The 13,122-nt window shown below is 39.9% G+C and overlaps 1 protein-coding gene across 1 annotated transcript in view; it reads right to left on the reverse strand.

Annotated features, from left to right (window-relative positions):
* LOC107392944 (collagen alpha-1(XXIV) chain) overlaps positions 1 to 13,122 on the reverse strand; it is a 127,636-nt gene that overhangs the window by 63,263 nt on the left and 51,251 nt on the right. Inside the window, exons 11-19 of the mRNA XM_015971025.3 lie at positions 12,025 to 12,078; positions 9,225 to 9,269; positions 8,944 to 8,997; positions 7,130 to 7,174; positions 2,098 to 2,151; positions 1,922 to 1,966; positions 1,433 to 1,486; positions 1,134 to 1,187; positions 759 to 812 (exon numbers count right to left, since the gene is read on the reverse strand). Of these exons, the coding sequence (XP_015826511.3) occupies positions 759 to 812; positions 1,134 to 1,187; positions 1,433 to 1,486; positions 1,922 to 1,966; positions 2,098 to 2,151; positions 7,130 to 7,174; positions 8,944 to 8,997; positions 9,225 to 9,269; positions 12,025 to 12,078 (459 nt within the window). The remainder of the gene's footprint in view (positions 1 to 758; positions 813 to 1,133; positions 1,188 to 1,432; positions 1,487 to 1,921; positions 1,967 to 2,097; positions 2,152 to 7,129; positions 7,175 to 8,943; positions 8,998 to 9,224; positions 9,270 to 12,024; positions 12,079 to 13,122) is intronic.

Consider the following 13,122-nt stretch of genomic DNA (forward strand, 5'->3'; position numbering starts at 1 on the left):
ATCTAGAAGATTGTCAGATCAGAGGAGAGCTATACGGCAGGATTTAGTCTTATTTCCCGATATATTGGATCTCACCTCTCATTGGCCAACAGAGAGGCGACTCTACCACTGACTCCATTTAATTAGCAAAATTTATGTTTTATCCGCAAGAATAACACAAGCTTGGAGGAGTTCTGCTGTGTGGTGGAGTTGCTAATGCTAACAGTTAGCTTCTTCCAGCTGAGACGTTTTCTGCTGTTCACTGGACACTAAACCAACAACAGCCTTCCCCGTTGTGACTAAAGATGGGTGAGTCCATGAATGCTAAGTGACAGTGTGATGTAGATCTGTCAAGCTTCTTTAATCCTGGAGTTTCATCGTCTATTTTCTATCAGAAGGTAATGTAGGAGATATGTGTAGGAGACTGTTTTCATGTTCAGCCTACATGAAAAACTCAGACTGACTGTTTATAATGAGAAATAATGATAAAAAATGTTTTTATTGAACCACACCTTTAAAGTTTATTGAGGAAATAGATTCTTAAAAATAAAAATGTTTTTTAAAGACAGTGCTTCATCTACATGAAGGGATAAATAATTATTACTGATATTTTCAAAGAAACGCAGAGGCATGCATGAGTATAGGCAACAGAATATGGAGTTTTATGTCAAGTCAGCTGCAGAGGAGATCAGGGACCAAGATCAAGGCTCTTTATTGTACAATACACATAGAAAACACAAACACTGTAAATTTTGGGTTGTTGGCAAAGCATTTCCTACCTCTGGTCCTGGAGGTCCAGGAGGTCCTTGTGCCCCCGTGTCTCCAGTTTTTCCCTGGGCGTTACAATAGTAGAACAGGTTATCTAAATAATCATTGATCTGGTCTGAAATTAAGTTTAAGAAAAGTCTAACAAACACAGCATAATCTCACTGTTTTTATAGAATTAAGATCAAAGCTCAACTCGTTTATGCCAGTCTCTAGCAACTAATCCCTCGACAGGGTTTGTGTATTTGGTTGCTGAAGGGCAAATTCAAGTGTTTTCAGAATCTGTCACTTCTCCCTAACAGAACAGATGAATGATGTCTATAAAATGTGCTGCGAGCATCTCTCTAGTGGGTCTGCATCCTCTCTTCTAGACATGTCCTGAAACGTACCGATGGTCCTGGTTTCCCTCTGGGTCCGGGAGGACCCGGTGCACCAATGGCTCCCTGAAAATCAGAGGATACAACACATCTGATGACTTCATTGCTCAACATCTGAATGTATTTGAACACGCATGGCTTCTCTGGGCTTGTTTTGATTTATACTTTATTTGGTGGATTATCTCACAAAGGTTCATTTTCATGTTATAATTATAAATGAAAGAAAAATAAAATCTGTTTTAGAAGCAACACCACAGTATTGTGGATGCTGGAATGTGACCACTTTAAGATTTAAGGTTATTGAGACTCACCTTATCACCTTGGAACCCCATCTCCCCTGCATCGCCCCTTTGTCCCACTTCACCCTAGATTTTATAACATCGCAACAAAGATATAACACAAGACTACCCTGCTGATGGTGTCAGAATACAGCAACAGGTTGGAGAAAGACACATCTTTACCATTGAGTATTTTATACTACATGTGCACCATAAAGCAAAAATGAGTGATTCATCTTATCACACATATCATTCTAGGTAGAATACATAAAGTCTTACATCAAAGTTAGCTGAATAATCATATTAGTCATTATGTAGATGGATGTTTAAAAAAGCCCATAACTGTAGAAAAGCAAAATGATTTTATTTTGAAATTTGTTTCCATTTGACACTTGTTTTTAGGAGTTTGGTCTGATTTCTGCTGACAAATGGTGTTAAAACCTATGTGCATCAAAAATGTCCAGCTGTACTGGTGACAAATAACACACGCATACGCTGCAATAAGATAAATATTTAGATCACCTTATCACCTTTCAATCCAGGCAGGCCGGTGTGTCCTGATGGGCCCTGTAAACGGAAAAGAGAAGAGAAGGGAAAGAAAGTTTTGTGGCGTTATGGTGTTAAATCAAAGAATTGTATTTAATATGCTATGCATGACATTCTCCTATAACATCCACAGCAGCCAATAACTAGCCTACCTGAGTTCCCGGCATACCAGGCAGCCCCCGTGGTCCCTCCGGGCCCGGGTCCCCCTGTTAGGAGAAGAACACAATGGAATTTATGTTACAATCACTCAAGAGAGCCGCATGCACATACTTCTGATTGTGCCCTGAGGTGATTTCTAGACATTGTATAGAATTGTTGGCTCCAAATCAGTCTGATCTTTTGTGAGCTGCATTTTTACGTCAACACTTGTGCTTTTTTTCTCCTAAACGGAACATTCCACCATGTCACAACCTTTCAACAGAACTAAACACAGATAAAAGTGTATGAAGTTGTTTTGGATGTGCGTTGCCAGGCTCACATCTGCAAGCCAAAGCCAAGGCGAGAAAGATGAGAAAAGCCGGAGAGTGATGCTGGACTACAGCGAGCCCTCTGGAAGCTGACAGGTGAGCTATGGACCAGGATGCATTCTTCAAATCTGCCCTCATTTTCAGTGTTGATCACACAGTAAGAAGATGTCCATGATAATATTTGAAACTTTTCTAGGATTTGTCCTTTTTACTCTTCAAAATAAATGCTATGCTTAAAGCCTTTGGGTAGAATCCAAATGTGTGGTTGTTATTTCTAGTAACTTGTATGGGACCGTAACATTTTGAAAGATGTGGACAATCATTCATCTTCCTCCAATGATTTGATCTGAGCTCCTTAAATATCTTTTTCAAGTTTGTCAAACTGTTTTATTCCTCATCCAAGTAAATCAGCGATGGACTCTGGTCTTTACCTACTGGTTGTGCAGCACCAGGCTAAAGATCAAAGGTAAAAGATCATTTGCTGCTGTGGCCCCCCAACTCTGGAACTGTCTCCCCCTGAGCTTGAGATCAGTGGACTCAGAGGTCTCCTTTAAAAAGCAGCTGAAGACTCACCTGTTCAGGCTGGCTTTGGTGTGACCTTCACCACTCTCTCTTTATTCTGCTCTCCCTACCTACTTCACCTTCCTCAGGATCCACTGATTTCCCTCTTTCCTGTTCACTCTCTCGCTTTCTTTACATTTTTTAATCACAATTGTCTATTTTTGCTCATTTTTAACATATTTTTAATCATTTTCTAAATTATTTTTATATTTTAAATTATTTGTGTTTGTGAAGCGCCTCGTGATTTTTATCTTAAGAGGCGCTATAGAAAAGATATTTTCTTCTTCTTTCTTCTTATTATTTCACAGCCTGTGGGCATGCGTCCGACTCTTCTGTGAAAAGTGCCTGGTCACATTGAGCACTCGTGCTAGTGGGAGCTACACAGACTGTAACAAGCCTGCATCTTGTGCAGCGATGAAAGCAACACAATGATGATTTTGTGTTTTGTAATGGTATGTGTGTGTGGATTCAGATTGTTGGTATGGAACATTCAATACGAGAGAGACGTATACTGAATTCCTACATGGTTGCACATAGGGATGCAACGATACCACATTTTCCCAAGCCGATATGATACCGATACTTGGGTCTGAGTACTCGCCGATACCGGTACCAATACTTCTACCACACAAAAAATGCAATGAAGTGGAACACAGGTTTTCTTTTCTTTTCTGTTCTCAACAGGAAAAGACTGTGAGGTAGATAAAAGGTAAAATATATGAATAGAAATCATCACAAAACTAAAATATTAGGTGAACAGAAATGACAAGTTACAGTAAAGCTACTTTCAAGCAACTGCATTGGTATCGGTTAACTGTTTTTCGGTGCCGATACTGATTCCAGTATTGGTATCGGTATCTGCACCGATACCAGTATCTGTATCAGTGCATCCCTAGTTGCACACATTAGCCATTAGCCACCAACACAAGAAGCTGTATCCAAATTCAGGGACTGCATCCTTTAATAACCTAGCCAACATGCTTCACGTAGGTTGGTGTCAGCATCAGACTCAGAGACCTTCATTGACTGGAAACACTGGAAGTGAACGGCTGTGAAAATGGATGGGCTTACCTTGGAATCTGTCCTGTCACCTAGCAACCGTGACAATGCTAAACGAAAGTTCAAACTAAACTTAGCGGTATACAAGCAACCTCTGGCCCTAATGAGAGAATATTTTCTTCACCCAGAGACATTTTAACTGCAACAGACCTGTTCTTTCAGCAGACCATGTGGACAAGTACATTTTAAAAGGAGAAATTGAAATAGTTTCCGTAAAGAAATGCCCCAGAGCACTGCTTTCTGTTTGTTCCAGTGTAGAAAGCCAAGTTGGCTTCTAATTGCTTAATTTATATTTTGTTTTGTATGACATCAACATGTGCTCACCCCTAAAATAAGATGTTGTGACGACCAAAAGGGTCAAATTTCACCTATATATTGATCAACATAATAACCTTTCATCTACAGAAATAAATCCACTTTCTATTTGGTCTTCCAGAACCAGAAGGTTCTGCTCAGCGCGTGTTGACATTCCATGAAGACAAAACATTCAAACAATCGTTCTCTCCCAAGGTTCTACACTCTCTCCATGAAAGTCAGATGGCAACATTCTTCACTCTAAACAAGGGAAGACTCCATGATTTTACAACTCATAAGCTTACAATAATCATATGTGATGAATGAACAAGATGTTTAAATGAAATGTTTGAATAATCTGTGCTTAAACCAATGAATTTTAAATGAATGTTGTTCTTACAATGATCCATTTATCTTACGAATCTGTCACGTTTGGAAGGATGGAGATGGTGGACCATGTGTGGTGGGGGTTCCGGAGGCAGAAGAGCAGGCAACGGATGAAAAAATAAAAATGGTTTAATTCATATGGCAGGTAGGATAGTACAGCAGGAGCAAACGTAACACGGTGAAAACACAACAATGATCTGACAAAGGACAGCAACAAGGAGGGAGGTATAAATACATGGGGAAAATGAGGAACACATGGGCAGGCTAATGAGGGACAGGTGAGAACAATAAGGGCAATCAAGGCAGGAGAGGAACACAGTCAGGAAGGCAGGGGCAGATCGTGACAGAATCACTATGTGTTTGATTTAACAAGTTAATCATTGTTTACACTCATACACATTACATTAAGATACATATCAAGGTTAAGAGTTTTGTATCTGAAGGAAGGCGTGGCTTTCTGAGGGATGTTGGTAAATACCCAGAGACATGGCGCATTCTGATTTGCCAGAATAGCCAGAAATCATAACAAAGTAGTTTAAAAAAACAGGATTTACTTCCCGAGTAATTCAGTTTCCAGCTGAGCCCCGATTCGGCCAAATCGGGAAAGAAGCCTCTTTTGAAACAAACTCCTTTGACCTTAAGTCAAAAACCTTTCTGCGACACTGCCAGTGATTACAGACACAACAGCTCTTTTCAGAGCTACTTCAACTCTCAGGCATCCACCTTGGACACCTGATCCGCAGACCCCGGGATGCATCTCATGGCCAGGGAAGCCAAACTCAGAGGAAGCTACTAATCTCTGAGAATCGTGGTTTCGACGTCCGGTGACCTCACCACTCTGACCGCAACCCTCCGGACCGCCAGGAGCAACTCATACCAGGGTATCGTAAGCCTGCATACTGGTGTCTGATGAGGTTTCAAAATAAACAACTCTCTAGTTTATAACAACCAATAAATTCTTTTACACCCAGATTTCACAATTTCTCTCAGACACAAAGAACGGTTGCTACAACATCTAGCTTCCATCACAACACCTCACATCCACCACATCACATCTCCTTGTTCATATCTTGTCATGTATCATTAGTTTAGGAAAAGGAATGAAATTCATTTTATAAACTATATACTGACTTTATCTGAATTAATACGAAGTGTGTTTATGGTCCCTGAATAAGCAAATAACCCTAGAATCTTCTGATTAAACATTCAAAGATCAATCAGATTGATATTTCATATTTGTATGGAATCATCACATCTTATTGGTCATAATTAATATGTATTAAAAGCTACAATGCTAACAAATGACTTTCAAAGGAAGCAGACTGGGTTTTCCGGTAATCGGAAGGTTGCAGGTTTGATGCTCATTCCCAGCAGAGAATTCTGCTGTTGTGTCCTTGAGCAAGACACTTAACCCACCATGTCTGCTGGTGGTGGTCAGAGAGACCGGTGGCTCTTTGCCTCTATCAGTGCACTCCAGGGCAGCTGTGGCTACATCGTAGCTCATCACCATCAGTGTGTGAATGTGTGTGTGAATGGATGAATGATACACTGTAGTGTAAAGCGCTTTGGAGTCCTCTGACTCTGAAAGGTGCTAAACAAGTGCGGGTCATTTATCATTTAAATACTTAGATTGTGAAAAAGCAAATCATACAATTTTTCCTTTGGTTCTGCCAAAGCAAATTAACTGCAGCGTTGCATTTTACGCAATTAGGCAATAAGCTCCAATCTGGCTAACACAAAGGGGTAAACTCAGTGACCCCAACACAACATAATAAGAGATTTCCTGAATGAAATCTAAATCACAACATTTCTTGTACGCACATGAAGTTCTTTCCATAAAGAAAACTTTGAGAATTGTTTAATAAAACAACTAAATCTGAATGAGACCGGGACAAAGTGTGCACAGAGCGTCCATGTGGGTGATGAAGTCTGCACATCTGTGTTACATCCTGTTCCTTACAGACCACAGATAACGAGAACATCTGAACGAACACATCAAGCTGCAGGAGGACATATCTTATAAAAATAAGTTGATTATAAAAAAACAGGAGGGTTTTTTTGTCCATTTTTCTACTTTCCCGTTATAAGCATAGCTGCCATTTTTATGGGAAAACACACTACCTGTCTGACTGTGCCAACAGCAGTACTGTGCAACTATTAGTGAAGTTATGTGTCTAGTTTGTGTTTCACAGTGACATCTCAAATTAAACAATAAATACACTCAAAAGAAAAAAATGTGTAAATGACACTTGACAAAAAATAAAAGGCAAATCTCAATAAAACTCTTTTAGGAACTAAAAGCTTGCCGGTTCTTCATAACAACGTTTATGCCATCCAAACAAGAACCAGCGTGTTTCTTGTCTAATGTAAACTTTAAAAAAAGGGGATAAATGTTACCATCATGGTTCAGACTCACCCTCAGACCAGGAAATCCATTTATTCCAGTCCCACCAACCGGCCCCTGTGAGGCGACACAACAGTCTCAGAACACTGAAAACATGTTTACCTCATTTTACAGAAACTTTACAGTTTGAATGAAGAATATAAAATTGTTATTAAAGTCCCATAGAGTCGTATTAGTCACCATCACACAATGGTGAAATTCATGTCCGCATTTGACCCATCCCCCGTGGGGAGTGGTGAGCTGCAGCTGTGGCTGCACTCGGGAACGAAGCAGGGAGGCATTGGGTCCCTTTTTTTTATATCTAAAAACCAAGATGGTTCCTTAAAGAGGTCCTTATTTTAATACATTTGCAGTGATCTCTAGAAAAAATGCCTTTTAAGTTGTTTTCTGGGGGGAAAAGCTCTGCTCGCCTTTTTCGGCACAGAGAATTCAGCCAGAGTAGCTTCAGACGACAGGATTGGTGGAGTTGCTATTGCTATTGCTATTGCTAACTATTAGCTTTTACTAGCCGAGATGCTCTCTGCTGTTTCCTGGACACTAAACCAACAACAGTCCCCGCCACAAGTCAAGATGGGTGAGCTCTGTCAGGTGTTTCAGATCCTAGTTTCATTGTCTTTCTTTTTTTTTTTACTTTATTTAGTAAATTTACAAACAAACATGGCACTTTGACAATGTTAAGTCCAAAACTTAAATTCAAAAGGAGCAGTTAACATGCTTTAACATTAGTAAAAATAAATAAAATAGACAGCAACAAGAGACGAAAACGTCTTTTTTTAATCAGAGGCTAATACAGGAGATAGGTGTAGGACACTATTTTCATATTCAGCCTATTTACTAGAAAAAACTAAAATAAAAGATATTTTTTACTTTATCAACTGTTTCTAAATAATAAACAAAGGTCTAAGTTGAAGAGGATACAGTATTCTAGTGCAAGAAGCCAGAGTTCATTTACGTGGACTCAGGGTCTCAGGAGGTTAAACTCAAGAGTGAAGGATCATTTTCTAAATTAATGAGTAAAAAATGGTTTCTCAGTGAAGGACCTCTTTAAAACGTAACATTATAAATATCACTAATGGTACTTAAAGGTCCTATATCATGAAAAATCAGTTTTTTATTGCTTTTGGTCATGTTATATTATTTCAATCAATCAATCAATCAATCAAAGCTTTATTTATAAAGCGCCTTCCGCAACCCTGTCAGGAAGCCCAAAGCGCTTTCCTCATGAAACACACCCAAAAAACAGTTTTTGGCTTTGCACATGAATTTTCCTGTCTCAGCTGCTTATTTCCTGTAGCTCCGCACATTTTTTGCATTTTGGATGAGTGTTTGCTGCGTCATCACAGCCCCTCTTTCCCATCCAGGTAGTCTCAAATCCAGATCCCTCCTCCCCGGACAGCAAATTCTGAGAGGAACATGACGGCATGAATCTGCGGTCTCTGGATCCGCAGCTGTGTACTAGGAAGGCTGCGTTTCATTGCGAAAATAACTTATATTTCATATAAAATGACTATCTTTGCTCTGGGATGCTATAGCATGATAGAGGTATTTTAATATTTATTATAGAATAATATTAAACTACTTTCTAGGTGTTCAGTGATGACAAGGTATTGATTTTGTTCATTATCACACTTTAAAAACACACTTTAAAAAAATCCATTAAAAAACTAAGACAGTAGTATTAGATCATGAATTATTTTTGCATTATGGTTTTTGTACAAACTAGATGAGTAAAATTAAGGCAAACCCAAACGTGTTGAGTATGTGACAAGTATCAGAGGAACATGGGGCCTTTGTAAACTAACCAAAAAAGGCATGAAAGTTCTCACCTGGCTGCCATCTGGTCCTGGTGGCCCCCTTTCTCCTACATCACCCACCACCCCCTGTGGGAAAAGTGGACCCACATTTGATTAATAAAGCTTTGACAAAGATTTTTAAACATACCTTTAATTTACAAAATGCCCACAAGGTAGGAAAGTAAATAGGGAGTTTAGATTTTTACTTGTTTGTTCAGCTACTGTCACAGCCCTCAGATTTATAATGAAAATAGGTCCAGAATACTCAACTACTACTGAATTAGAAAGAAAATAGAATAATAGTGAATTATTACATGTCTGCCTTTGGGGCCGGGTTTTCCAACTGGACCAGGATTGCCCTAAAAAAGAATAACAAGTGAGTATTAAAATGTGGCGTACAAATCAAGAAAAAATGGCATGACGTTGTGCAGGTTGGAATAAAAAGATGATTTTTACATAAATGACAGTAACTAATGAAATCTGTTATTATCACATGTATGGGGATGAATGCAGAAATCTACTTTCCCAGAACCACAATTGAAAACTGGTCTTTTAGTCTCTGTTTAACATATGAAAATTTTGTTGGGGTTCAAAAAAGGCCCAGGAGCCCTGATAAGTAGCCCCCCCCCCCCCCCCCCCCCCCACCCCCACCCATAATAAAGCCCTACAGAAGCCTCATGTACAGACTTGTAAACTATCCAGATTACTCAATAGACAGGCTTTGGCTCTATCTGACATTCATTCAAAGTCTGGGTATTCCCAGTACATCTAGGAATGTTACATGTGTGCTCTGACATTTTTCTTGTTGTCTTCTTCTCATTCAACAAGGACATCAACACTAAAGCCAAGTGTATACTCCCCTGTCAGCAGGTTTGCACTCACACATACGTATTAATGGATATGCTTTCCTTTTATACTTCTCTATTGGTGTCAGTGTTGTGAAGCAGTTCTCTGCCAGGACAACAGCCCTTTTCTGGGGTGTCTCGCCATCATTGTAGTCACGTCTCTAGTGTATTTACTACTGTGTGTTTGTGTATTTCAGAGACTTTTCAAAAAAACTAATTTGTCCCTGATCCTCCTCCACCTCTTCATCCAGTCACCACTTCCAAACCCACGTTTCTCCTCATTTCCTAACACAAATAAAACGTTTGCTGCTTTGTACTTCTTTAGTCATGGATGCATGGCTGTATTAATGATGATATCATCAAACTTTTTCTGCAAAATGTTCTTCAATCTGCTCCATGTCTGCCTCTAGGTATCCTCAGCTCTCATTTTATCTTTTTGAGGGGTGATGGCAGTGCGGTTGAGGAAGTTAAAGAGCAAGTCACCCCAAATAAACTTTTTTTTTTGCTGATAAACTAAATAAACGAGTGTCTAATCGTGCTGCAGACACGTGTAGTCAATAATTTGGCACTTCAGTGCATCTTAGTTAAAATTTAAATATTCTGCCTAAAACTGGCAGTGTTGTGCCGTTGTCAGGTAAAAACTCTGCACTGTATTTGAATTTAAATCTGCCACCGCTATTGGCTAAGAGGTATGCTATGATGTAAACCGGTACATTATGATGTCACAATGCTGTGGTGAGCCTGTGTGTGTGTGTATTTGTTAGCAGCTCCGCCTTCTCGGTCTGCCAGGCAACAGCATGTGTTGCATTTTTCAAACATGAAGTGGGAGTGGAGTTAGACTCTGGTAGGGGGTGACTTGCTCTTTAAAGGAAGGCATGATGACCAATCACAGGTTTGTGGTCTGTCTCTTTTGACAGATAGTGAGAAAATTGGGCTCTACTTTTGTTATAAGGAGCCTAAGTCTCCTCCCTTTCCAGTCGGCTCATGGGTCCCCGGAAGAACGAAAAAATGAATGCAAGTCAAGGGAGCTAAAAACGCTATTTTCTAAACCGCTTTGCCTTACGCCCTGGATCACACATATGTACCGCAAATTAAATGAAAAGTAATGATGGGTGTTTCGACCATGCCAGTCACGTACTTTGAGATTTATCAGCTTGTAAAAGTTCGTAATTAGCATGACTACACACCAGAAATCGGCATGTCGCCACATAATCTCTTACAGCCATTTTCCCTCAGTTTCCTCCATGTCTGGTTCGATGACGTCACTTTCGTGATGTGCATTTGTAGTCCTGGACTTATTTTCACACAAATCCAAAAACAGCATTTACCCTGTCTGAAAATAAGCGCGTTCTTGGTGTCAAAATGTGTGTTTAAAATTCACGGATATCACATGTGAACTCCATGGCACATAACAAGCGGAATTAGAAAATAGCGTGCTTATCCGCATTGGTTTGCATTCATTTATTCGTTCTTCTGGGGACCCATGATGCGGATGTAGATGGCCGTGACTTAGACTTCCCATATTCTTTCTGTGTTCCTTTTCAATCTCTATTGTTTTTTATTTAATTGCTTAATACACAGCGTAGCAGATTCTTACCTTAAATGGCTGACAGTTTTGGCATCACAGATTCGCCATCTTCAGAGCCTCACCCTATGAACGTCAATCACACAGTCGCATCAAGATGGCGACTGTGTGACACCAAAACTGTCAGTGATTTAAGGTAAAATTTGCTACGCTGTGTATTAAGCAAGAAAAAAACACCACTCTATCCATCCTTGTGTGCCTGTAGAAGAGCCGTTGTGATCATGCACCCCCTGCAAATGAGGAAGTATCAACTAGGCTTGAGCTAAATTTAGCATTAGCAATAGATTGGGCTAGACTTGTTAAGTGATTATCATGATTGCTACTAATGTTTATGAATTGCTGATGTTAAAATGGGTTGGGACTTGCACATTTGGGGGGGGGGGGGGTCTCAGCTTATGATGTTTTAAACCAGCTGTTGTTCGTGGCCCTTACTACATCACTAATTCACATAGGTATGGCATGCAGCCTTAGATACCCCAAGCTATTTAACAACAAGGCAACTGTGTTAGGAATTCTACAACCCCTTTATTATGTGTGAACAATGACTCATTAGTTAAATTTACTACCTTCAAAGTGAGAGAACAAACAAATTTACTCAATTTTGAAACATGTAAATAAAAAAAGCTGTTCATCTAGTCAGAGTTGTGAGTCCAAACACATAAAGAAAATAAAAATGTCTCTCACTTTCTCTCCTTCTGGCCCCGGTAGCCCAGCAACACCTGGAGGCCCAATAAAACCCTAAAGAGAGAAAAATTCAAGATCAAAATATTCCTTGAATATAAAAAAGTTTATATTCACATTTGTTTCCAGAGTAAATCGGAATAATACCAAGGAAATCCCTGCACAATATTTCTCATTTATGGCAGCTCTGTAACTGGACCCAGCTGTAGTCATACATAACCAATAAGAAGCGTTTATGAGCATTAGGAATTAATTATTTTAACCACGTTCAGCACAATCATTCCTACATGATCTTGGTCTGGATAAAACAAACCTCAAAAATCCCATTCACATTTATTAAAAATGATCTAAATCTTATTAGCAGGGATGTTCCAAACAAAGAATGTCATAGTGATACTTCAACCAAAGCTGATGATCACAGTTGTTGGCCCACTTTCTATCATTTACATCAGCTGTGCCGTAATAAGACACCAACTCTTTGCTCTTCTCAAAAGCTCTGGGCTGTAAAATACCACACTTACGTATAATGGTCTGCTTTTTTCAGGGGCTGGATGCAATAACAGAGCTACATTTCAATTCTCACAGTCATTTCCACTTAAGACTGCAATGACAAAGCTGCTAAACAAGCCAGCTTATAAACACAAACACAGTTGCGGAACTCTCCCCCCACTCGTCAGCTATCAGCCCTAGGCCACACCCACCTGACATGGGAATGCATTTAGCCACAGTTAACAAGAGAGCACTAAACACCCGTCTCCGTTTTCTAGGTCCACGCGTCTTTTGTAGTCCGAGACTTCAACTGTGTTTTTCTTTTTGGGACTCTGGTAGTTTGTCCTAAAGTTGAAGTGGTAGCAGCCGGCTGTTTCTCCTTCTCTGATGCTTTGGAGTCCTTACTCTGAGAGGCGCTATACAAGTGTGGGTCATTATCATGTTAAAGAGCGGCGAACCTCTCACACCAGTGGTGTTCTGTTGCTAAATACATGAGCGCGTTATGAGTGGAAGGCCCAGGGAAATGTGGCGGTTCGGTGAGACAGACCACCGGATGGCCCAATCGCTGCTTTCGGACCAAGCCGTGTTATTGGCTGAGATTTGTTTGACGAA

The sequence above is a fragment of the Nothobranchius furzeri genome, chromosome 8, assembly GCF_043380555.1.
Source record: "Nothobranchius furzeri strain GRZ-AD chromosome 8, NfurGRZ-RIMD1, whole genome shotgun sequence".
Lineage (NCBI taxonomy): Eukaryota > Metazoa > Chordata > Actinopteri > Cyprinodontiformes > Nothobranchiidae > Nothobranchius > Nothobranchius furzeri.